The 27,560-nt window shown below is 39.5% G+C and overlaps 1 protein-coding gene across 1 annotated transcript in view; it reads right to left on the bottom strand.

Annotated features, from left to right (window-relative positions):
- Positions 1-27,560, bottom strand: part of LOC126418872 (UDP-glycosyltransferase UGT5-like) — a 109,125-nt gene that overhangs the window by 5,283 nt on the left and 76,282 nt on the right. Inside the window, exons 4-5 of the mRNA XM_050085871.1 lie at positions 18,655-18,877; positions 11,221-11,440 (exon numbers count right to left, since the gene is read on the bottom strand). Coding sequence (XP_049941828.1) covers positions 11,221-11,440; positions 18,655-18,877 — 443 coding nt within the window. The remainder of the gene's footprint in view (positions 1-11,220; positions 11,441-18,654; positions 18,878-27,560) is intronic.

Below are 27,560 nucleotides of genomic sequence, written 5' to 3'. Positions count from 1 at the left end.
TCATATATAAGCAAGTGGCAATGGTGTCTTTTGACTGCTGTGTGGTTTGTAATTAACGTGAAACTAGGAACAGAACATAAAGAACAGGTACTAAATGCACCACACACATGATTACAACACACGCCAATACTTTATGGTCTTCAATATCACCATTTTCAAGGAGCACAATCTCTGACTTGAGATTCAGATGAAACTGTCTGTTCACTTTGGGCATGAAATCTAGCAGTTTTTTTTTTTTTAACTCTGTGTGTTTCAAGTTTGATCTAGTCATTTTTTTGAGTCTTTATGTTTTGAGGTTGAGATTTGCTTTCCACCTAAGTATTTGGGGACTAGATTTTGCAAGACATCTACAAACTGTGGGAAAAGACAAATTCTGGTCTCTCTCATTGTTACTTGAAGGAAATTGTGGACTTCTACAACTCCACTACAGAACATGTTACTTTAAACAAGAGTTCATAGCAAGCTGTTGGAAACTTCACCTTTGTAAAATTTGTGAAATGTACAATGTTACACACAAACAAGTTTTGGTTTCCTAGTGAGGTTGGTAACACTTTTAAATGTTCTGAAATCCTTGGCATCCATTTTACAGACTGGAATGCAGAAATCTTGGAATGTGACATTCTGGTGGGATATTTCTTCATGAGCTATCAGCTTTTTTGAAGAATTGGGCAACATTATAGCCAGAGAGCATTCCTGGAACAAATAAAACTTGTGTTTTGGGCCCTTATGGAAGTGAATACCAGAGAAATTGGTGTCACAGCTTTTCACTAATGTTCATATATATAGTGATACAGCACTCATAAAATTGGTTCACCACTAGATAAACATGCTGCAGTCTTAAAATCAACAAACAGTGTACTTAGGCCCTTGTGAGTCTCCACACGTCATTTATATGATACCTTATTTGATATAAAGCACCAACATCCTTACTACTTCTTCTCTAGGAAAGCATGAGGCTCATTCAGGGTCAGGTACAGACCATAGGGTGAGTAAAGCAGAACTTCTTCTGAATAAACCTAACCTGACCATTTGCTTTTAACAATGTATCACATTTTTCACAATATTACTTATTTTGATTATTACTTTCAGCTTATGACTGTTAGACCTTTCTTGCCTTGCCGAGGCAGAGAGTGTGCATCTGTCCTTGTGGCTCTGATTTCAAAAGTTTTTAAAGAAACCCAGGTCTCGCTATTCATCACAGCATGGCGTATGACAAAGGTAACAATTTTGTTTGCATTTAGTAGTAATAGTATCTTTATTCACCCATTGATCTCTTTTTACAAGGATATAGGACATGTCAAAGTACATACATGTTTAGACCAATTTAAAATAAGCTAATTTGTCCTCACTATCAGTCACTGCACACACTATACACACATTGTTTCATAACACTTCACTCACTACACACACACACACACACACACACACACACACACACACACACACACACACACACACATAATACCGGTGATATCTGGGCCATTTTCTGTACCACAACTTCCCATTTGCTCTCCTGAAAAACTGAATCAGCATCCCTCTATAATAAGTGAGATGTTGAGCTGAGAAAGAGGAAGAGGTGTTAGTGTTGTGCTCTGCATAGCTTGGGCGTAAATATTTATAGAAAAGGAAAAAAAGAAGGAAAAAAATAGTGTGAAGGTGTTGTGTGGAACTCTGGATGTTTTATAATAATAATTATTATTTATTTGTATTACATTTTTTACCAAACCCCTACTTTGTTTTAGCTAAGTAATACTTCAATGTATAAAATGTATTGCATAACAGGTACTTTTTAGCTGCCTTTTTAAATAAGTGTATTTTTGCAATTTCTTTCATCTCTTTGGTAATTTATTGTACAGTTTTATTCCTTGGTAGAAAATGCTGTTTTGAATTTTATGTGTATTTTTTCTTGGTAAATGTAAGTTGAGTCTAGCTCTTGTTCCATGGCCATGGACAGATCTGCTTGTGCAGTAATTACCAATGTTATTTTTGATATGTACAACTGACTGGTAAATGTATTCACATGGTGCAGTTAAAATCCCCAGTGTTTTGAACAGATCTTTACAATGAGGTCGACTACTATTTTTGGTTATTATTCTTATGGCTCTTTTCTAAAATTTGAAAATTGTGTTCATATTTTGTGCATTTGTTACCCAAAACAGAATGCCATAGCTAAGAATTGAGTGTACATATGGATAATATGTAACTAAAAAACACTACATGTTACACACTGATGATAGGATTCTAAGGGCATAAAATGCTGATGACATTCTGTTTGCAAGTACCTTTGTGTGTTCATGCCACTTCAACTGAGAATCAATATTCATTCCTAGAAATTTTACATTTGTGACACAATCTATAGAGGTGCCATCTTTATTTAATTTAACATTGTCATTTTCCCTCTTTAAACTGAAATTCATGGCATTAGTTTTCATTATGTTCATTGTTACTTTATTGTTTAATGACCAATGGTAAACTTCCTTGAGAGTTTCATTTGCCTTCTCTGCGAGGAGCATTCTTGTTTTTTCAGTGGCAATAATATTGCTGTCATCAGTGAAGAGAATTTTTTTACCATGAGTAACAGTACTGGGAAAGTCATTGATGTATATCAGGAACAGTATTGGCCCTAATATGCTACCTTGCAGAACCCCTATATTAATGTATTTTGGTTCTGATAAGTGTTTTACAAAATGTTTAGATCTATTTGAAGTATGTGTTATCTCTACTCTTTGTATTCTATCTGCTAGGTATGATCGAAACCAGCCATTATCTACCCCTGTTATTCATAATGATTCTTATTTATTTAATAGAATCTTGTGGTCGACTGTATCAAATGCCTTATAAAGATCCAGAAATATGCCTGTGACACACTCATCTTTATCAAGAGCGTCAAGTATAACTTTTGGGTGTTCTACTATGGCTGACTCTGTATTTTTGCCACTTCGGAAACATAACTGTGAGTCACTTGTAACATTGTATTTATTCAGGTAATTCATTAATCTATCTTTCATAACTGCTTCTATTATTTTTGAGAATGGTGACAGCAGGGAAATGGGCTGGTAATTTTCTATGTCTTCTACGTTTTCTTTCTTAAGCAAACGTACAACTCTTGCATATTTTAACTGCTCTGGAAATGTCCCTGATGTGAAGGATTCATTTATTATATTTGTTAAGGGCCTTGTATAATCTCTATGCATTGTTTTAGTAAACCCATTGGTGCTTCATCTTAGACTACTGACTTTTTATTTTTTAGTTTTGGAACAGTTTTATTGACTTCATTCTCTGTGGTTGGAAGTAACATCATTGTATTTAGTGCAACATTATTTACAGGTGATATATTTGTTTGGGGGAATGTTTGCTGTAACTTCTCTGCAATAATTGAAAAATGCTCATTTACATAGTTTGCTAAATGCTGTGGATCATTTACTACCTTATCCCTCTCCCATAGTAGTATGTTATTCTGCATTTCTTTGCCTCTCACCGTTTCCTTTTTTGTAGCATCCCAGACCACTTTGCTTTTATTCTCTGCATTATATATTATTTTGTCATTAAATGACTTTTTTTGCAGCTATCAGCACCTTACTATAAATCTTTTTGTATCTATGATAGAAATTTAAGAATTCTGGATAATTGCGACTCTTTTTCATGAAACTGAGGTATTTAAGTGTTTGGAAGGATTTCTTAATACCTGCTGTTATCCATCTGTTTTTGTGTGATGTTGATACAGACAAGCATACTTTTGGAAATGCCTTTTCAAAGTTCAGTTTAAATAATGTAGAGAATTTAGAGACTTTCTTATTCACGTTGGTTTCCTTATACACTTCATCCCAGCTTTGTTTTGCTAGTTCTTTTGAAAAATCTTTTATTTTGATTTCTGATAGATGTCATTTGTAGGCTTGAAGTTTACAGAATGATTCAATACCTGATTTTACTGTTGTTATTTGACAGAGAGGGTCTGATAATCCGAGACCTTTTACAGCTACATCACGTTTTTCCCTGTCCATATTTGTGGCCACATAGTTAATTACTGATGAAGTCATTGTAGTAACCCTTGTTGCACTATTGACCCATAGGGACATGCCAAAACTCTGAGGGATATTTATGAGGGTGCTGCTGGATTCATTTATGATATTAGTGTTGATGTTCATGTCACCACACAGAATTATGCTGACCTCTGTATTTCAGACTTTATCTAGAACTTCTGTTAATTTATTGAAAAAAGTGTCCACACTACCACTTGGAGATCTATACACACACAAAATGGTTAATTTCTTGGTGATATTAATCCCTGTTAATTCAATAGCCGATATTTCAAAGTGTTTGTCTTCACTTACTTTACGGAGGTCAGGTCTTGATTTGAACTGTGTTCCTTTTCTGATATAAATGCATGATCCTCCACCCCTCGAAGTAGTTCTGAAGTAAGAGTCTGCCCATTTCATACAATAATAATGCTACATGTTGGATTTCTGTGTCTCTACACCAGTGCTCAGTAACATAAACTACTGTGCAGTTCGAAGATTGGAGCTCAATTTCTAATAGATTTGTTTTATTTTTTATTGATTGCATGTTTTGATGGAGGATTGTTAAGTCTGTGAAATGCCCCATGTTACTCCTTCCAATGATTTGTTTTTCTTTGTGACATCTGGTACATGTGATATTTGAAGTGTTAAAATCTGTCTTGTGAGTGTTTGCTTCAGTATTTTTTAAGTTGCTCTTTAGGCAGGGGAACCTGTTGTCTGGATTTATCCTAAAATAGAATTTGGTATTAAAAAGCTGGTTCATGACTGCAACAGGTATCTCAATTACCATTCTCATTATATTCTGAATTAAGCCATACATGTACCTTACAAATGTAAGGTCTTGCTAAAATTTGGATTTTTTTTAAGTGTCTGGTGATAACAGAGATTCAAAAATAATATTCTCTGAATTTGTAATGCTTGTCATAAGTTTATGGGGCACATTATTTAGTGTACTGTATTAGAATTATTGTATGTGAGCTGTGATTACACACAGTGATTAGGCCTTAACTCAACAATAACTCCGCAAATTGACAGTCATATAATTAAAGCAAAATAGAGAATATTAACTGGAATTAAATAACTTGGATCTTTGTATGCATATGAAATCACATACTCAACAAGATAAAAAAAATACAGGGTGTAACAGAAATCTGCAGCTAAATATGTAGGACATGTTTCTTGTACATAGCGGAAGTAGAAGTAAATGTGATGTGAGCCTGGCCCCAAAGTGGTTTATTTGCATTTTAGAGATCATTTCCAGCAACAATTCACATAACATTAATTTCAGGAAACATGTGGCAGCAGAACATAGGTACCAACTCACTCATGGTACTGTTGATATACAGATCACATTATTGTTCATACTGGTACATCATTCACTTTTGTTGCCTTACTTACATATTGTAAGGTACACTTGTCTTACTGTGATGTCTTTGGACTATGGTAATCGTTGGGTCGTACAGTCAAGTGGCAGCCAGAGTGCCAGGTGGTTGTCACAGTTGTGTGCCTTGTACAGCGATACATTTATGTAAACGATAAAAAGTAGGCTGAGCAAGTAGAATAACAGAAAGCATATGTGTGTGTTGTTGACACTGTGCTCAGAGTTAGCTGGCACACAGCTTGTAGGGCTAGCAGCCATGTCATTTGCTTCTGTTGTCTGATGTTTAACACAAAAACTGGTGTGGTGCACGTATTAGGAAAGAGTGTATACCTGGTACTTACATTGTGAAAAAGAGCAAAATGCCATAATAAGTAGTGTTTCTGATACAACTGCTGCATATGAAGAATTATTTCTCTCATTATGATGATTGACATGTTGTATGATGACTGACATGTTGTATGACTTTGTACTCAAACATCTTGATAATTACTAATCCCCCACACTGAGAAAGCTAGGTGGGACAATACGCAGTGTCGAGCAGAGAGACAGCGTAGCAGACTGTACGGGCTGAGGTTTTGAACAGTGAATCAAATAAATGGAATGCTTTACACAGTTTAGGTGTCAGAAGAAACTAGGGGAGGTTCGTGGAGCAGCCCTTGATATTGAAGAGGATGCAACAACATACAACAGCAACAGTTCCAGGCTTTGAAAAGTAAAAAAGATGTTGTTTTGCCAAGAATGGCTGCATTAAAACAGCTGATTGAAGCAGTTGTACTTTTGAGTGAAATAACATATGAGAACTGGGAGTGAACTGTATTAAAATTATGTTTCACATGTGTAATCGAGTAAGGGAGAGATTGTTTAGCTAGTACCATCATGACCCAACAACATGTGGACACAAATTAACTATTAGGAGATGTAAATAAAGGAACAGGAGGAAAGTAATGTGGAACAAGGGGGTACTAAAGACTCAGGATTTTTAGACAGTACCGAAATTAAAATGGGGTATAGTATTACATGCAGCAGCACACCTTGTTCAGGATCAGTTCAAGTGTAACATTGAGTTTAATAATGATATTACAGACATTAATGGAAAAAAACAGAAGAAAAATAAAGAGGTTTTAATGGCAAAACAGGAGGAGGAGCGGAAGGAAGAAGAAACACAAGGGTGGGAAGAATTTTAAAAAGTGTGATCAAATATTACAGAAACCATAAAACATTGCAGTCATATGTGAAGATTTAGACATTGAAAATCAAGTAGAAATTTTCAAACTGGACATGGAACTATAAGAACCAAACCAAAATAAAGCAGCTGCAATACAGATTAGGAAATCCAAGTAAGAACAAATTTAGGTCACTGAGACTGTGCGAAAGAAAAAAAGAGATATAGAAGCAGTGGATTGTAGTGTAACCAAAACAGACAAATAAATGTACATTATGGAGACTTCAACAGTACCAGATTTATGGGCGCAGATTGGTTGACAAAACATGAAGTAGGGATCCATTTTCGAGAAAATGCTGTGAAAATTCAGAGGAGAGCAGTTGGTAACATTCAAAGAGAAGAAGTCCACTTGTGTTACCAAGGCATTGATGAGGATATACTGTATGATAGAAAAACATTATGGAAAGCTGGCACAAATGGATCAGGTAAAATAGAGCATTTTGAAACAGCATCTAGAAGAGGAAATTACCCAGCAGGCTGCAGAGAACGGTGCCAAAATTGAAGAAAATAGATCAAAATCCCTTAAAAGAGAAGTGAACAGAAAAAAGGCAGGGCAAAAACAAAAAAAAGAAGGAAATGAGGATGAGATAGGAAAGCCACATGAGACAGACAATTCGAAGGTTTTTCAAAAGTAGAAGAAGAAATGAAATTTATTTTACAGCGTGAGAAAGAGTTGTAGAAAGAAAAAGGCAGACAAACTGCAAGCATCACTGTGCTGTAGTGTTGTTGTGTCCAAAATGTTATCTGTGAATTGATGCTGAGGCACTTTTTTTTCACATTTGCAACACACGGAGTGTTAAGGGCAACTGTGTGCCCAGGTGTGATCACTGTATAGGTGTGTAATAGGTCTGCCCTCTTCCACTAAACACCAGTCTGAGCCATGTCCAGATGTCAACACCATAGTGGTGCAAGGGGACATCATTCATCTGGCGTACTGTCACCAGGCATGACTCCGTGCGTGCGCTTGGCTTACCATCAGCTGTAATCACCAGAGCACGCTGCACACATCAGGCCAGCAGCTAATGTTTACAAACAAGACCATGTGGGCTACTGCACTGGCACATGGGATGCTCTTGCTATGGCAGACCTAGAGCGGCACATCATCAAACCCACAAATGACAGTGTTTATGTCTACAGTGGAAGCACAACAAAAGGTGTATTTTGTGCTGTGTGTGTGGTGTTATTTTTTTTTTTTTTTTTTTTTTATCTGCTATATTTAGAAATCAAAAGACAGGGAATCTATGAATCTAATGAGTTTGTCTAACACACATATAACTGAACAGATGTATATACATATCTCTGAACAGTGGTTTGTATTTGTGTTACATAATTAATGACTTGTCTGTGACTGCAATAACATGAAATGCTTGTGAATGGTATTGTCTACGTGATTCCAATTTTATTATCTGTAAGTTCTTGCTTATTTTTGTTTCTTTAGTTTTCCTATTTTCTTTTTTTCTCAAATTTGAAAAAATTAAATTGGCAGAGAAATGTAGGTATCTTTGCCTTACTGTGGCATCTTTGATCTATAGTAATTTTGAGTAGGAGATTTGACTGGTGGCTGAGGTGTCAAGTGGTTCTTAATGCTGCATGCCAAGTGAAGTGATACATTTATGAGAATGATACAGGTTGGCTGAGTGGATATAATATTAAGCAGAATAACAGAAAGCGTATTACATGTTGCTCACATTGTGTTCAGAGTTAGTTGGCACCCAGCTTTCAAATAATTTGCTATTGTTGTCTGAAGTCTAACAAAAGAACTGGTATAGTGTGTGAATTAAGAAGGAGCACATATGTGTGTACTTATATTGTGAAAAGGAGCAAGTTCCAGTATAATAAATAGTATTTTGATGTAATTGATGTGTGTGAACAATTAGTTCTTTCTTTCTGGCAGTTGATATATTGTATGAGTTTGTACTTGACCATTTGGTACTTACTACTCCCCTGCACCAATATAATGATACTATGTAGCATCAATTATTTAAGTGGTCAGTAGACTTGATGAGCATTCATTATGAGCTTAACTGCCTGTGCAATGCAACTGGGTGCAAGATTTGACATGTACCCATTTGATGTAGAGATTAGAATATGGAATGACTGTGCCACACAATGCATGTATTGAGAGATTATGGAAATGCTCCACTACAAGGTATCTGAAACAATTTACTGTCATCTTTGAGAGCACAGGGCAGGGCACCTAGACCTGCAGTCTACAACTGGAGAAGGTCTAGAAACACAAGAACATCACAACTGCAGGAGACAATTGTTTGTGTAGTCTGTGTTGACCCTAGTGTAACTAAAGAGAAGTACATCCAACATTTTTTATAAGCACAAAACTGACTCTTTTCATATGAAAGAAGGAGGTCGCAATGATGATCAACAGAACATACAAGTAAGTAACTGACAAGTTATGTTGATCACATGACTGTCTGATAACTGTTACAGGATAAACCATTGTATTCATACCAGTGATGCAGCAGTGCACATGTAATTCAGTGCAACAGTGGTCTGATTTATGTATCCATGCAATGATCTATTCCTGTGTGTTTGCCTGATCAATGTACAACAAACAGCTATAGAACATGGTTCATGGTATGGAAGTAAAATATTTTTTGCCAATTTTTGTTTCCTTATAAGGAGAGTGAGTCCTGGATGATTATATTACGACCTATATACAAAAAGAGTACTTCAGCCTCACGCCAAATATTTTCTGCCCTACACTTATGAGGATATCTAAAATGTATGAAAGAGTTTTTATTGAAAGCTCGCACATAATACGAGGGCTGACTGAAAAGTAATGCCTCTACCCTCGTAACTCTTCAACAGTTGGCAGCATTGGTATGTGGCAGGTAATGGCTTGTTCCGTAGCCTCTTCTCTACGTCAGTTGGCGAGAAGCCTTAGCATTGAATGGTTGTATTGTTACAGTGTAAAGCACGGAACCCTGTGCAGACAGTTGGTCAATACAATTTAAGTAACGTGCAGTCATTGAATTCTTGACAGTAGAAGGTGTCACCCCAAAGGAGATCCATCAGAAAATGAAAGCAGGTTACGGTGATTGTGTTGATGTGAGTACTCTGCATCTTCATTCTTGTAACATGAGAGTAGTTCCCGTCCAATTTCATGTCTGTGCGCTTTCATTTCAGGAGTCAGCATCCGGGGTACCCATTGTGCACAGATCTTACGATAGCCAACCAAAGCCAAAGCAATATTGTGACCCACACGTTCTTGGGAAATGCCAATTGTGCTTGCAGTTTCTCTCCGAGTGATATGATGATCATCCTGAATCAATCTGTTAACATTTTGCTTGTAAAACTTGGTGATTGCTGTCACAGGACATCCAACTATTTGTTTGTCGCGCAGGTCACATGTTCCCACCTCAACATCTTTCAACTTACTCGCCCAATGACACACAGTAATCACGTCAACACAATCACCATAAACTGCTTTCATTCTCTGATGAATCTCCTTTGGTGTGACGCCTCCTGCTGTCAAGAATTCAATGACTGCACATTGCTTAAATCACATTGACTGACTGGCTGTGCAGGGTTCCACACTTAACACTGTAACAACACAACCATTCATTGCTAAGGCTTCCTGCCAACTGAAGCTGTAGCGAAGAGGCTACGGAACAAGCCAGTACCTGCCGCATACCGATGATTCCAGGTGGAGGCATTACTTTTCGGTCAACCCTCGTAACATGTTCTGCATTATTTTATCTGTAATTAATAATACTGTGTGCTGTAATACATTTTAAGTGTTGTAACTGCATCCCTTATATTATCAGTTGTCACTGTGGTTGGACATATAAAAAGTACAATGAGTGTAAATGTTGCTGTGAGTTTCATCAAATCTGGTGCATCAATTGCAGATGCTGATAATCTATCTTATAAAGATTGGATTGTGCTGGTTGGTAGTTCTCACGATATTTATAAAAATAAAACATTAAAAAGCTTGTTGTGCATTAAAGAAATATTTTGTTTTTCATCCTACACCAGCGTTCTTCAATTAAACAGAGGCCACTGCTCTGATCTACCTCAGGAATCAGTACAGCAAATGAACAGTAAGTGTAAATAACCAAAATATTTCCTTAATTTTTTTTACTTGGCTCTCTATTAGACTTCAATCCTGACTGTGCTACAAATTTTAAGTATAATTGTTATTAATCCTTTTTATCAAACCAACTACGCTGCTGAATTCAGAAAGTAACAAAACTGTTACACTGACTTTGAGATATATTTAATTTGAAAAATATGAAATTTTCAGCTCATTACAAGCACAAATGGAGGAACGTTTAAATATACTACTGTTATTATATTAAATAAGGAGTATTATAAGATTTTTTCATATACAGGCTTGATATGTTTCAAACATCCATGTTGGATGAGAAAGGCTAAGATATGTCATCTCTAACAAATAACTTCCATAGTACTTGAGGGAGCACAAAGGGTAAAATTGTTGGGGAAGACAGAAATCTAAATGTTACAAGCAAATACTTGAGGATGCCGGGTACAAGTGCTACTCTGAGGTGAAGAGGTTGATGCAGGAAAGAAATTCTTGTGTGTGTACATCAAAACAGTCAGAAGATTGATGACCCAATTACCTTGAATTTGTTAGCATTTCTGAAACAGCAGCCCATAATGATTCTGTGGACAGATATGGAAATTCAATTTTCTTAGCATATCCAGCTTTTTCTGCACGAATTGCATTAAGCATCTGGTCACCATAAACTGGAATTGCAAGTAAAGGAACACCACGATCGACTGCTTCTAGGGTACTAAGGAGTCCACCATGTGTAATGAACAATTTTATATTTCTGTGACCTGCAACAAAAGAATATAGGAGAGACAAAGCAAAATTTTATGATCACATTCACTTATTTCAAACAGAAGTTTTAAAGGAGTAGTTTTACATGATAAATACAATGAAATCTTCATTATAAGTGAGACACAAATTTTCCAGAATAATGTAACATACATCTGGCACAGCTTTTGATGTAAACATTTATATTTTTGCAAAGTTTACAGATTGAATCACATTATACACAAATAGTTTGAAAATTTTAACATTAAGAGACAATGGCCCCAATGCATCATCCTCACTTACAGTGGCAGATCATGAGTGTACATTCTGGGTGTTCACAAATTTTTGGATTCAGATATATTTGAGAGAGTGAAATTAATAGCATCTGTCTTAGAACAGTTATGCATATCATCAAGCTTATACAACTACAGCCACTGCCAAAATTTTCTGATTTTGTTGTTTTGTACATAATTAAGTACAGTTTAGGGCACTAACAAAATAATGTGTAAGATTTCACAACTCTCCATTTTGCATTTTTCTCTAAGTGGGAGTTTTTGTGCTTTTCTACTTTTTGGACAAATGTACAAGATCTGTAACAGATGTATTAGTTCACAAATTTATTTCCATGCTAAAAATTAGATATCCTTATCCTGCACCCACACTACAACTTGTGCTAACTGTACATTTCCCTTATTAAACATACCCTTGTAGTCACGCTTATTTGATTTTGTCTTTCTCCAAAACAAAGGATATGTTCTCAGAGGCCCTAGTTCCTTTGCAGCTAACTTTTCCTGATAATTTACTTTTATGTTCCCAGAACGAGATTTTCATTCTGCAGCAGAGTGTGCACTGATATGAAACTTCCTGTCTGATTAAAGCTGTGTGCCAGACTGAGACTCGAACTTGGGACTGTTGCCTTTCGCAGCCATGTGATCTACCGACTGAGCTACCCAAGCACAACTCATGAACTGTCCTCATAGCTTTACTTTTCTACTTAAAATAGATTCGACATAGTTCATGTTCACACTGCATACAGAAGTCGATTCCCACATGGTAAATAACCAACCCCAAACACAAACTGCCATTTGTGGAAATGATTAAATGCAAGTAGTAATGTCTACCAACATGGTCACTTGACTAGAGTACAAATGAGGTGCTGGGGTCAATAAGAACCTAAAGCACATTGTCGTCGATTCCACATTTAAGTGAATACCAGAGGAACCAGTGTTACAGCTTTTCGTGAATTTTCATATATACAGTGTAGGCCAACGGCACAGATAACTCTGACTCACCGTAAGGTCAACAGATTTCAGAAGCATGAATAAATATTACAATCTCACAGTTGATGGTAATGTGGTTTAGGCCTTTTTTATTCTCACCACCTCAACTGGATTACTGTATAATAAAATTCATAACTTAATATTCTATAACTCATTCAGAATCCCACTAAATAGATTTACTGTCAGAACAACTGTAACATATACTGATGTCTCACCTAATTTTACTATATAGTGAGTGAATTAACATATCTGAGGCATCTGCCATCATTTAGCAGGACTTATGCTGAGTGAACGGGGATAAAAGTCTGCCGCAGACCTGGTGGCACTCATGTAAATTTCTAGTTGCGTGGCAAGGGCTAGCTGTGCACATTGTGAACATGCATGTTGTTTATCAAGTCCATATGTATTTGGCCCGTAAGGCAATTATGTCAAACGAGTTTCACATGTGCAAAAGCTCCTTAAAACGTGCACAACTAAAGTTGTGCTCACAACCGTGATGCCTAGTTTCATGGAGCCTAGTGGAGCAGTAGTATGGGAGACTGAAGTGCTGTATCTTTCAGACTGCAGCATCTCCGTTATGTTTCACAGCATTCAAAGGGAAAAAAAAAAAACAATAAATCCACAAGGTGCCAAAAGTTACGGTGTTGATGTGCTCTTACACGACAGCCACCACTGCTCACTTGTGCCAAGGAAATTGTCAGTATTGCACAAGATGCAATCACTGAAGAGCCCTCAAAAGAAGTGCACATGTGGAAGTAAGTACCAGTATGCCTCATTGTTAAAGCAGCATGTGAGTGATTTGAAATGGAGCAGAAAGACTGGTTTCACGGAAATGTGATTGTGATGTTAAGCAATCTCAACTTTTAGATGTACCATACAAGCTACAAGGGGAAGTTTCAGAGTCTGGGAGCCCCCGCCTCCTCTAAGCAGCTCCATGCATCATATATCAGTAGATCAACTTCACTCATGGTCCTTTAGCAAACACTGTTCGACTGAGATGTGCTCACTCACAACATACATCTAGGGGTGAATACTCAGCAACACAGTCAGGTACTCTTCCATTCCAAGTCATTGTGTTTAGTGGCTTTGACAGTAGAAGAATGGTGTGTCTCACCTTACTGAATTTCCAAAGTAGAACATCATGTACAGTTGTGCAATCGTGATCATTTGTGTATTGCCACACATCTAATTTGTTGTATGAAGTTGATACTGTCTTTTGTATTCTTCTATGTGTTACAATTATCACAAACTTTGGTTTAATTTTGTAAGCTTCATGTTATATGACAGTTGTTGATTTTATTATTTCATTAAAAAATTGAAAATGAATAATTTAGTTAACCACTTACTAACAAATTTGGTTCATACTTCTATTACACTTCTACTTCGCAAATTAGCTCTCTCTCTCTCTCCTGCTCTCTTTAGCATGTGTGTGTGTGTGTGTGTGTGTGTGTGTGTGTGTGTGTGTGTGTGTGTGTGTGTGTGTGTGTGTGTGTGTATGTTTTAGGTATTAATAACTGCACTAATGAATAATAGCTACTGGTATTAAACTGATGTAAACTATCTACATCCAAAGGTCAGTTTTAATATCATAAAACCAGCATGAAGTCTATTACAATAAAAAAGGTTCCACTCTTTCAGGTACATTAAATATCAGTTGTTTAACTCCTAATAGTAACTTGAGTATTACCACTATAATATCCATTGAAGAATAACAGTTACTGATATGCCATTGGAACAGAGGCCTGTTTAGAGCTACTGTTCCGACATACCATGCAGTTGACAAGAATCTTCAATGTCTGAGTCTAGATAATCAGATAATTTGTAAAAGTAGTGAGTGTCGAGGTATACTTTTGGTTTTCTGTGAGCCACAAATGTGCATATAAACAGACTATTGAAGCAGAAAAAAAGATATCTTTCTAGCTGCAAAATACACTGCCTGATAAAAGAATTGAAGCACTCAGACACAGAAGAAATGGTCAGATGTCAATGTAACTTCAAACATGTACAGACCATTGCTGGGGATGTATATGATTAGAGTTGTAGTTCTCTGCGACAAGTAGTACAACCGCCAGAGTACATTAATCTTGTTCATATTTAGTATTGTTCTTGTTTAATGATTTGTTAGACCTGATAGGTTACATAAGTAGCATGGGCAGTGGCAAGTATCTGTTGATTGCTGTAAAGGATATGGAGATGGCATGTGCTCATGTGAGCCAGCATTATCAGTGTCTAACCGAGTTTGAAAGGGCACTCATTGTGAGTCTACATTTGGCCAGAAGATCAAATCTTGCAATATCCAGATTTTTGCAGCATTTGGATGTGACACTGGCCTGATGTTGGACTGTATGGGAGTGTGAGGAAAGAGAATTAGAACTCAAGGTTCTAGTCACATCTGACCACCACAAGTGAATATCACTACACTGCGGAGCAAGCGCATCGTAATACCTTCAACATCTGCACTTGTCATCTGAGAATGAGTAGTGGACTGCCTGCAACCTTCTGGGTCATCACGCACCACTACTCAGAGACGAGCAGCAGCCAGACTAGGGAATTACCATTTCACACAATTAATGCATTTTCAATGGTGCTGTGACCGGGAAGTGTGACTGATGATTTTGATGTTTGGCTTGTGGGGCGCTCAACTGCACGGTCATAACGTGACCTTGCGTTCAGCAGTGCAGTGAAGTTCTGCCCTACCCTGGATGAGCATTTGTCAGCACGTGTGGTGGTGATCCAGTGAGAAGTCCCATTCTTCCAATGTTTTAGAGAGGCACAGCAGCATTGGGTTGGAGAGCCATTGGGTATGATTTCTGCTACCGAGTGGAAGTTTGATGGCACAGCAGCATATCTCGGACATCCTGCATCTTCATGTTTTACCTCTCGTGCAATAGTACTGTGGTGCCATTTTTGAAAAGCCAATGCTCATCCAAACATTGCACGTGTCTCTGTGAATTGTTTGTGTGATGTTGAGGTAGTCCTGTGGCCAGCAAGATGGTCATATTTATACTGTTGGAACATGTGTAGACCAGTGTGGTGGTCACTTCCATCCCAGTGCTGCTTTCCAGGATACTGAGAAGTTAACAATGGTTGTGGGCCAGCTTGCATCAGGAGAGAATACAATGGCCTCACAAAAACCTACCCAACAGAATCAGTGCATTCTCATAGTCAACATACTTCAACAGAAGACAAAATAAGTTCAGAACTTGGAAACACCCAGACTAGAAAACAGAGTTACATCACTACATGATAAAAAAAAATTAAATTCATGATTCACACTGGTAATAAAGAAAAAAAAAATCTACATCAAAAAGAAAAGAACCCACAGCCCACATAAATTGATCAGTAACAAGGAACATGAAAAACAAACAAGGAGTATAAAAAAACAGATGATATGGAGGAAAAAGTTCCCTAGCTGAAACAGCTGAACAGGTAGCCCCAGTAAACACAAGGAGAAAACACCAATGGTTGAATGATGAGTGTGATAAAACAGAGGTAGTTAAACACCAGCTTTGGTTAAGGTATCAGAGTTGTAAAACAGAGAATCACACTTGGAACTCACAGAATAAAGAAAGATAACCCAAAAAATAATAAGAAGGGTTAAATGCCGATATCAAACAGTTATATTTCTAATGATAGAAACAAATAATGAGAAAACAAACTCAGGGGACTATTACAAAATATTTAGCAGACAGCTACAAAGATATGACCCTCCCACATTAATTTTAAAGGATAAAAATAATAAGATTGCCAATATCAATAGAAAAATACAGAAATTGTAGCAGAATCATTTTAAAAAATCACTCTATTGTGGACATCCTCCAGAACTACTACAGACAAACACAGAAACCCATATTAAAACACCAGCAGAAAGTATAAACCCACCCACAATCCATGAAGTCTACAAAGCCTTGAAAGAGCTCAAAAAGTACAAAGCAAGTGGAGAAGATAAAACATTTGTGGAGCCCTGGAAATATGCAGCAGATTCAGTCAAGATATCATTTCACCAATGCATCGTGGAAATCTGGACCAGAGAACAACTACCAGAACTTTGGACTACAGCTTTAATCCATCCATTACACAAAAAAATGAGACAAATCAATTCAGACAACTATGGGTTATTTTGCCTTTTGGATATCTCTATAAAGTCATGTTAATAATTCTATATGATCATTGTAAAGACCATCTTGAATGGAACTAGGATAATACAAAGCAGAATTTAGACCACAGAGAAGCTGTCTAGAACAGTTAACCACTTTGAAACTGGTAACGGATTATTACAAAAGAAGACAAAAACAAGTCGTAGCTTTTATAGACTTCAAAAAAGTTTATGATTGTATCACAGATCTTCAGTGATGAGGGTACTAAGGAATTGTGGTCTCCATCCCAAATTAATAAAAAATGATAAATGTAATTCTAACAAACACCAGAGAAATATCTGAGTTATTTATGATTAAATCAATGCTTAGACAGATAGATGATTTATTGCCATTACCTTTCAAATGTGTACTTGAGTAAGTGATGAGGGAATGGTACTAGGTAAATCTTAAAAATATAATAATTGGAACCGAGGAAGATCAAATAAACTTAAGTTGCTTAGGATTCACAGATGACTTAGTATTACTAGCTAATAACATTCAAGAAGCCAGAAATCAAATAACAAGCATACAAAACATATCCCAAAAATAGGACTGCAGGTAATAGACCAAAAATACTCAGATAATGATAACAGATGGACTATATAAAAGTAAATAACAGGAAAGTAAAAATAGTGAAACAATTTAAATATGTAAGAGAAATTTTAACATACAACTTAGATGAGAAACATGCATGGGAATTAAGAACTAACCAAATGATAAAAGCTCAAAAATTAACATGGTCTATATACAACAAAATATGTCTGTCTGTCAAAACTAAATTATAGCATTACAAGGCTGTGGTTCAAGCAGAGGTGACATACGGAAGTGAAACTCTCTTAGAAGTGACCCAGAAAAACAGAATCGACAAAATCCTACGAGTAGAGAGAAGAATAGCTAGAACATGCATAAATAAGAAATATCAAGAAGATGGACAATGGTGGATAGTGCCAAATGGAGTGTGCAGCAAACTCGAGCCCATTACAGATACTATGCAGAAAGAAGGAATCTCTTTTTATGATCACATTATGAGGCCACAAGTACTCAGAAAATCAAGAAAACATGAACATGAAGCAACAAGTGGGAAAGAGCTAATATTAATAATGTGCAATGTGCAAACCAAAACAGAAAATTAAAATAAATTGAAAAACAAAATCGAGATTTAAACCAAAAACTGACAAATGACAAACAATCAAAAGGATATTTAAAGACGATGAATGAAGAAAAAGATCAGAATGAATGAAAAGGTGCTGGGCAATTTGGAAAGAAAACCTATTGAAGTAGATGATGAGAAAACAATGGCAGAAGTCATCCATTGAGGCCGTAGAAGCAGAAGCAGAAGCAGCTTGAGAAATTATCAACTAACAATTTGATTGGCTATCCACATCTGAGTCATGATTTGTTGTGATCATTTTTTGTCATTCGTCATGTGCACTGTTATCACCAGCAGTACACAAAAGAAAAACATGTGACACCATAAGTGAACTTTTATCAATTATTTTGAGAATGAGTGAAGCATGTAAGTGACATATCCAGTGTACATCCCTCTCTTCTTCCACAATTCATAAATGTAGCTCCCAAGCCTTGTCCTTACAACAATTGATAACAATCTTGCTTGCCTAGGAGACATCATTTTCCATATCTGTCAACCATAATACCATCCTTCTTGTTCATAAATCAGATATACAGGAAGGCTTTTGATCCAACAGCAGAAAAGATATAGCAAGAAATTCGTATCTGTATACCTTTCTTAAAATAAATATGGAACAAGAAGTGTTACTTAAACTAACAACAGGCCGTTTCTAAATGATGTGAACTTACCAAGAATGTCTGATTGTGGTAACCACTTTCTAACCATCACATTTGGTGGCTGGTTAGGAAGACTGTCAGCTTCCCACTTCCAAAGCACACGTTGCTTCAGTCTTGAAAACACTGTTATAAAGGCTGCTCTTTTCTCACTTGGCATATCAGTGCTGTTGAGATTGGAACCTAAGCTGAAGTATATTACTCCTTCTTTTGCTTCATCTAAATATTTCTGCAAATCCTTAAAAACAATTTAATTACATTTTGAATATATGTTGGTGGTACAGTGCTTAGCTTTCTTCTACAATCATTTATAAAACAAGGAAACAACTAAGAATTACAAAACAAATATGCTAAAATTATTTATCTGGATAGATAAAGTATCTACTGACCAAGCAGCAGCTGAACACACACATAAAAGACTGTCGTGATTGGCAAGCTTTCGGAGCCAGTGGCTCCTTCTTCAGGATGAAGGGTTGAAGGGAAGGAAGAAGGGTAAAGGAAATTGACTGGAGAGGTCTAGTAAAAGGGGTACATTTCAGGAAAGTCACCCAGAATCGCAAATAGGGGAGACTTACCGTACGGGATAAGAAGGAAAGACTGATCGTTGGGGACTGCATTGGACGAGATTTGAAAACCTGAGAGCTTAAATGTGGAAGACAGGGTAATATGCAAGACAGAGGGTGAGAAATTAAGTGCATTATACGTAACAGACATGGGACGGGGGCAGTGAAAAATAGACGGGAAATACAATGAAAGATGTAGAAAACTAAAATGGAGTGAAGCAAAGAATAGTTACAGTGAAGTAAAGCTGAGATGGAATAAATTAACGTAAATTAAGGCCAGGTGGGTGACGAGAACCAAGGACATATTGTAGTGCTAGTTCCCACCCGCGGAATTCTGAGAAACTGGTGTCTGGGGGAAGTGTGGTGTCACCGCCAGACACCACACTTGCTAGGTGGTAGCTTTAAATCGGCCGCGGTCCATTAGTACATGTCGGACCCGCGTGTCGCCACTGTCAGTGATCGCAGACCGAGCGCCACCACACGGCAGGTCTCGAGAGACGGACGAGCACTCGTCCAGTTGTACGGACGACTTTGCTAGCGACTACACTGACGAAGCCTCGCTCCTTGGCCGAGCAGATAGTTAGAACAGCCTTCAGCTAAGTCCATGGCTACGACCTAGCAAGGCGCAATTAGCATGTATCTACAGAGTCTCACTTGTATCGTCAAGAGCGATGTACAACAATGATGGATTAAAGTTAAGTATTCCAGCAGCTACGTACTTTTCTTTATAGCATTCATTACGTATCCTGTTTCAGACCTCTCTAGCCTGCGTGAGCTTATAGCGTGCATTTCGGTCTCCTCAAACCACACTGTGTCGGCACTTCTGTCGACACATCATATTGGCGACGAGTCAAAAAAGGGTCTTGTTCTTTCTACTTGCTTGCATTTACTTGTGTCATGGCTTCGCCAGATGTACTGTCCGAATTTTATCGCTTGCAGAATCAGCAGACGCAGGCGTTATTGGATGCCCTTGGACAGCTCATCCAGGGTCAACGTGCAATGCAACACGATGAGGCGGCCGCCGCTCCACCGCTACCGCAGCCACAACATGCTGTTGCACCCCCGTTCTGGCCATTTGACCCGGCAATGGAAAGCTGGACGGAGTGGTCACGCCAATTTGGATTCCATCTCGCCGCCTACAGAATTCAAGGTAATGAGCGGCAGCCTCACTTATTGTCTTGTGTCGGCGTGCACACCTACCGTGTGATAGTGAAATTGTTTCCCCGACGCGATGTAGCAACTCTGTCCTACAAAGAAATTTTGTCGGCATTAGATGCATATTTCAAGGAATCAGTTAATGTAGTTGCAAAAAGGTATACGTTCTTTCGTACAAAACGTACGGCCGGTCAGACTAATAGGGAGTGGGTTGCAACATTGCAAGGCCTTACTAGGGATTGTGCTTTTGAGTGTGAATGTGGACTCCCTTATTCAGATACAATGGTGCGTGATGCAATTGCACAGAACGTTTCTGATGTTCGTATACGGGAACAGATTTTGAAACTAGTGAATCCGTCCCTTCAAGTGATAGACATATTGGATAGGCAAGACACACTTGACTTTGCTCAGGAATCTTTTGCACCTTCGCCAGCCGTGTGTCACATTAACCGGCCCGCCGGGCGTGCTGCACGGAACGATAAACAGCCCTCGCGCCCGTCCGCGCAGCTGCCGCCACGCTCTCCACCAAGTGTGCCGCATAAGCGAGCAAATGCAGTTCTAAAATCATGCCCGTGGTGTGCAACTAGACATTCGCGTGACAATTGCCCGTCACACCAAGCTATTTGTTTTTACTGTAATAAGAAAGGACATGTTCAAAGTGTTTGCCAGAAAAAGCTCAGATCGGACCATCACGACCATTCCAGGCCCTTTGCTTCGCGCCGGAATCGAACCAAGGACACTCAGGCTCGTGGACCTTCACCCATGGACATTCATGTAGTTAATTCCACTCCGCCCAGTGCCAGTTTCTCTAACAGTGACTGTGTTCGTCCAACAAAACGTGTGCGTCGACGTCGCCGGAAATCACGTCAATTAGCAAGTGATTCTGTACCAGTGTCTGTTCAAATTGCACGAGACAGTCGCTCTTGTCAGCAGGACAGTAAACTTTTTGTAGATTTGGACTTTAATGGCAAGGTCATACCATTCCAGCTCGATACCGGAGCTGCAGTTTCATTGATCAATAAAGACACGTACAAACAACTGGGCACACCTCCCTTGCGTGCCACAAATGTTCAGTTACATAGTTATTCAGGTCAGAATATCCCTGTGTTAGGACAGTGCAGCCATATTGCCACATACAAGGGACAAACAAAACTTGTGTCATTTTACGTACTTCGTTCTTCTACTGCAGTGAACTTGTTTGGTTTAGATTTATTTCAGTTGTTTAACATGTCTATAGTCAATCAGGTCCTATCAGTGAACGAGACTGTGCCTTCAGCCAGTGTTTCTCGTCTATGTGAAGAATTTGCAGACATTTTTGCACTGGGCCTTGGTTGCGCTACGAACTATGAAGCACATTTGGGACTGAAAGTAAACGCGCAACCAAAATTTTTCAGAGCGCGCAATGTTCCCCACGCATTGCGAGATGAGGTCGCAAGCACATTACACGATTTAGAATCACAAGGTGTAATTGAACGTGTGCAGGCTTCTCTCTGGGCCTCACCATTAGTAATTTTGCCAAAACCTTCCGGAAAATTGAGACTTTGTGTGGACTTCAAGGCAACAGTGAATCCACAATTAGTGATTGCAACTTATCCTTTACCCCGCCCGGAAGATCTTTTTGACAAACTGTGCCCGGGTAAATATTTTTCAAAGTTGGACCTAGCCGATGCGTACTTGCAAATACCAGTGGAAGAAGAATCCCAGCGCGTCTTGGTGGTTAGCACGCATCTTGGTTTGTACCGATTCAAAAGACTGCCATTCGGGTGTGCATCCGCCCCTGCATTGTTCCAGCAATATTTACAAACTGTTTGTGCATCGGTCCCTACTGCTGCGAACTATCTGGACGATATTGTGATCTCCAGAAAGACAGCAGAAGAATATTTAGCAAATCTCCGAACATTATTTCAGGTATTGTGACAAAATGGTCTTCGCTTGTGGAAGGACAAATGTGTGTTTTTTGCTCGTGACTTACCATATCTGGGACATGTCATAAATGCCCAAGGCATACATCCGAGTCCAGAGCACCTCCGTGCCATACAAGACTTGCCTTCGCCGCAGAATTTGAAGCAGCTACAGAGTGTGTTGGGACAAATTAACTATTATACTAACTTTCTCCGGCATGCCTCTTCCATTTCAGCTCCGCTTCATCGCTTACGCCGTAAAGGTGTTCCGTTCGTCTGGACGACGGAATGCGAACGCGCCTTTCGCCAGTTGAAATCGGCGTTGCTTTCTAATACGTGCCTTACGCCATTCGATCCCCAGAAACCCCTTTTGTTGCTGGTAGATGCATCGGATTTCGGGATCGGTGCTGTGCTTGCGCACAAAGATGGATCGCATGATCGCCCTATTGCCTTTGCGTCAAAATTTCTCTCATCTGCGCAAAGAAATTATTCACAGATAGAGAAAGAAGCTTTGGCTCTCGTCTTTGGTGTTACAAAGTTTCATGATTTCTTGTATGGTCGTCACTTTACCGTCATCACAGACCACAAACCTTTGACATCGCTTTTTCATCCGAACAAGCCTGTACCTCCACGTACAGCGCAGAAATTCATTCGCTGGTCTATTTTCCTCTCGCAGTACCGCTACGATATCTTGTATCGGTCCACTGCTAAGCACGGAAACGCTGATGCGTTGTCCCGTTTGCCTGTTGCTGAGGATGTTGTTGTTGTTGTGGTCTTCAGTCCTGAGACTGGTTTGATGCTGCTCTCCATGCTACTCTATCCTGTGCAAGCTTCTTCATTTCCCAGTACCTACTGCAACCTACGTCCTTTGAATTTGCTTAGTGTATTGATCTCTTGGTCTCCCTCTACGATTTTTACCCTCCACGCTGCCCTCCAATGCTAAATTTGTGATCCCTTGATGCCTCAAAACATGTCCTACCAACTGATCCCTTCTTCTAGTCAAGTTGTGCCGCAAACTTCTCTTCTCCCCAATCCTATTCAATGCCTCCTCATTAGTTACGTGATCTACCCACCTTATCTTCAGCATTCCTCTGTAGCACCACATTTCGAAAGCTTCTATTCTCTTCTTGTCCAAACTGGTTATCGTCCATGTTTCACTTCCATACATGGCTACACTCCATACAAATACTTTCAGAAACGACTTCCTGACACTTAAATCTATACTCGATGTTAACAAATTTCTCTTCTTCAGAAACGCTTTCCTTGCCATTGCCAGTCTACATATTATATCCTCTCTACTTCGACCATTATCAGTTATTTTACTCCCTAAATAGCAAACCTCCTTTACTACTTTAAGTGTCTCATTTCCTAATCTAATCCCCTCAGCATCACCCGATTTAATTTGACTACATTCCATTATCCTCGTTTTGCTTTTGTTGATGTTCATCTTATATCCTCCTTTCAAGACACTGTCCATTCCGTTCAACTGCTCTTCCAAGTCCTATGCTGTCTCTGACAGAATTACAATGTCATCGGCGAACCTCAAAGTTTTTACTTCTTCTCCATGAATTTTAATACCTACTCCGAATTTTTCTTTCGTTTCCTTTACTGCTTGCTCAATATACAGATTGAATAACATCGGGGAGAGGCTACAACCCTGTCTCACTCCCTTCCCAACCACTGCTTCCCTTTCATACCCCTCGACTCTTATAACTGCCATCTGATTTCTGCACAAATTGTAAATAGCCTTTCGCTCCTTGTATTTTACCCCTGCCACCTTCAGAATTTGGAAGAGAGTATTCCAGTTAACGTTGTCAAAAGCTTTCTCTAAGTCTACAAATGCTAAAAACGTAGGTTTGCCTTTTCTTAATCTTTCTTCTAAGATTAGTCGTAAGGTTAGTATTGCCTCACGTGTTCCAACATTTCTACGGAATCCAAACTGATCTTCCCCGAGGTACGCTTCTACCACTTTTTCCATTCGTCTGTAAAGAATTCGCGTTAGTATTTTGCAGCTGTGACTTATTAAACTGATAGTTCGGTAATTTTCACATCTGTCAACACCTGCTTTCTTTGGGATTTGAATTATTACATTCTTCTTGAAGTCTGTGGGTATTTCGTCTGTCTCATACATCTTGCTCACCAGATGGTAGAGTTTTATCATGACTGGCTCTCCCAAGGCCATCAGTAGTTCTAATGGAATGTTGTCTACTCCCAGGGGCCTTGTTTCGACTCAGGTCTTTCAGTGCTCTGTCAAACTCTTCACGCAGTATCATATCTCCCATTTCATCTTCATCTACATCCTCTTCCATTTCCATAATATTGTCCTCAAGTACATCGCCCTTGTATATACCCTCTATATACTCCTTCCACCTTTCTGCCTTCCCTTCTTTGCTTAGAACTGGGTTGCCATCTGAGCTCTTGATATTCATACAAGTGGTTCTCTTCTCTCCAAAGGTCTCTTTAATTTTCCTGTAGCCAGTATCTATCTTACCCCTAGAGAGACAAGCCTCTACATCCTTACATTTGTCCTCTAGCCATCCCTGCTTAGCCATTTTGCACTTCCTGTCGATCTCATTTTTGAGACGTTTGTATTCCTTTTTGCCTGCTTCATTTACTGCATTTTTATATTTTCTCCTTTCATCAATTAAATTCAATATCTCTTCTGTTACCCAAGGATTTCTATTAGCCCTCGTCTTTTTACCTACTTGATCCTCTGCTGCCTTCACTACTTCATCCCTCAGAGCTACCCATTCTTCTCCTACTGTATTTCTTTCACCCATTCCTGTCAATTGTTCCATTATGCTCTCCCTGAAACTCTCTACAACCTCTGGTTCTTTCAGTTTATCCAGGTCCCATCTCCTTAAATTCCCACCTTTTTGCAGTTTCTTCAGTTTCAATCTGCAGTTCGTAACCAATAGATTGTGGTCAGAATCCACATCTGCCCCTGGAAATGTCTTACAATTTAAAACCTGGTTCCTAAATCTGTCGTACCATTATATAATCTATCTGATACCTTTTAGTATCTCCAGGGTTCTTCCAGGTATACAACCTTCTTTTATGATTCTTGAACCAAGTGTTAGCTATGATTAAGTTATGCTCTGTGCAAAATTCTACAAGGCGGCTTCCTCTTTCATTTCTTCCCCCTAATCCATATTCACCTACTATGTTTCCTTCTCTCCCTTTTCCTACTGACGAATTCCAGTCACCCATGACTATTAAATTTTCGTCTCCCTTCACTACCTGAATAATTTCTTTTATCTCGTCATACATTTCATCAATTTCTTCATCATCTGCAGAGCTAGTTGGCATATAAACTTGTACTACTGTAGTAGGCATGGGCTTTGTGTCTATCTTGGCCACAATAATGCGTTCACTATGCTGTTTGTAGTAGCTAACCCGCACTCCCATTTTTTTATTCATTATTAAACCTACTCCTGCATTACCCCTATTTGATTTTGTATTTATAATCCTGTAATCACCTGACCAAAAGTCTTGTTCCTCCTGCCACCGAACTTCACTAATTCCCACTATATCTAACTTTAACCTATCCATTTCCCTTTTTAAATTTTCTAACCTACCTGCCCGATTAAGGGATCTGACATTCCACGCTCCGATCCATAGAATGCCAGTTTTCTTTCTCCTGATAACGACGTCCTCTTGAGTAGTCCCCGCCCGGAGATCCGAATGGGGGACTATTTTACCTCCGGAATATTTCACCCAAGAGGACGCCATCATCATTTAATCATACAGTAAAGCTGCATGTCCTTGGGAAAAATTACGGCTGTAGTTTCCCCTTGCTTTCAGCCATTCGCAGTACCAGCACAGCAAGGCCGTTTTGGTTAATGTTACAAGGCCAGATCAGTCAATCATCCAGACTGTTGCCCCTGCAACTGCTGAAAAGGCTGCTGCCCCTCTTCAGGAACCACATGTTTGTCTGGCCTCTCAACAGATACCCCTCCGTTGTGGTTGCACCTACGGTACGGCCATCTGTATCGCTGAGGCACGCAAGCCTCCCCACCAACGGCAAGGTCCATGGTTCATGGGGGAAGTTGCTGAGGATAGAGCATTCGATTCCTCCGAACTTGCTTGCATGTTCATTGATTCGGAAACCGATGACGTGGTCGAATCGTTTCCTATTGATTTGCGTCGAGTAGCTGCAGCCACAGCTGCTGACCCTGTCCTTGCTACCGTTTTGCGTTTTGTTGCTACGCAATGGCCCTTGTCAAAGTCACGGATCGAGGATCCGTTGGTTCGCAGATTTTTTGCTCACAAAGAGAGACTTTTTGTTCGACGTTGTGTTTTGTTGTTGCGTTCTGATAATGATCAGTCCAGAGTCGTGGTCCCACGTTCGTTACAGTCCTCTGTCTTACGGCTTCTCCACCAAGGACATTGGGGTATAGTGCGAACGAAACAACTTGCTCGTCAGCACTGTACTTGGTTCGGAATCGATGCTGTGATTACGAATATGTGCTCTTCTTGCATGGCGTGTGCCGAACAACAATCCGCACCACCGCGGAAATTCTTTGCATGGCCAAAAGCCACTTCCCCTTGGCAACGCTTGCACATCGATTTTGCTGGTCCGTTCTGGAATGCTCGATGGTTGGTTGTTGTCGATTCTTTCAGTAATTTTCCTTTTGTTGTCCGGATGTCTTCCACGACGTCATCTGCCACCATCCAAGCGTTGTATGCTATCTTTTGCATTGAAGGTCTTCCACAGACTATTGTTTCCGACAATGGCCCACAATTCATGTCCGCAGAATTTCAGTCATTCTGCAACGCCAATGGTATTCAACATCTGACATCCGCGCCGTTTTCGCCTCACTCAAACGGTGCCGCTGAACGACTGCTCCGGACTTTCAAGTCACAGATGTTGAAGTTGAAAGAGTCGCATTCGCGGGAGGACGCGTTATTGCTCTTTTTGTCTTCGTATTGCTCTCAGCCCCGCGATGGTCGCTCGCCGGCTGAGTTGCTCCTCGGTCGTCCTCATCGAACCTTGATGTCTTTGCTGCATCCGCCGCATCAGGTTCCTGCGCAGCGGCAGACTCCTGCTTTTGCTCCGGGCGACGTTGTATTCTATCGCAACTATCGCGGTTCACGGCGTTGGCTCGCAGGGCGCATTCTTCGCTGCCGCCGCCGGTCCTCCCGCCGGCGCCACCCGCAGTGGACGCTTCGCTGCAGCCGCCGGGCGCCTCTCTGGGTCACGCGCCGCCGATCGCTTCCCGTGACCAGCTGTCCTCCGAAATGGAACTCTTGCCCGCTCCAGACCACATGGCGTCTTCGCGCGTCGGGTGCCCCGACCAAA

This window comes from Schistocerca serialis, chromosome 9 (genome assembly GCF_023864345.2).
Source record: "Schistocerca serialis cubense isolate TAMUIC-IGC-003099 chromosome 9, iqSchSeri2.2, whole genome shotgun sequence".
Lineage (NCBI taxonomy): Eukaryota > Metazoa > Arthropoda > Insecta > Orthoptera > Acrididae > Schistocerca > Schistocerca serialis.
Note: the sequence above shows the minus strand (reverse complement) of the source record. Positions and strands in the feature narration are given on the sequence as shown.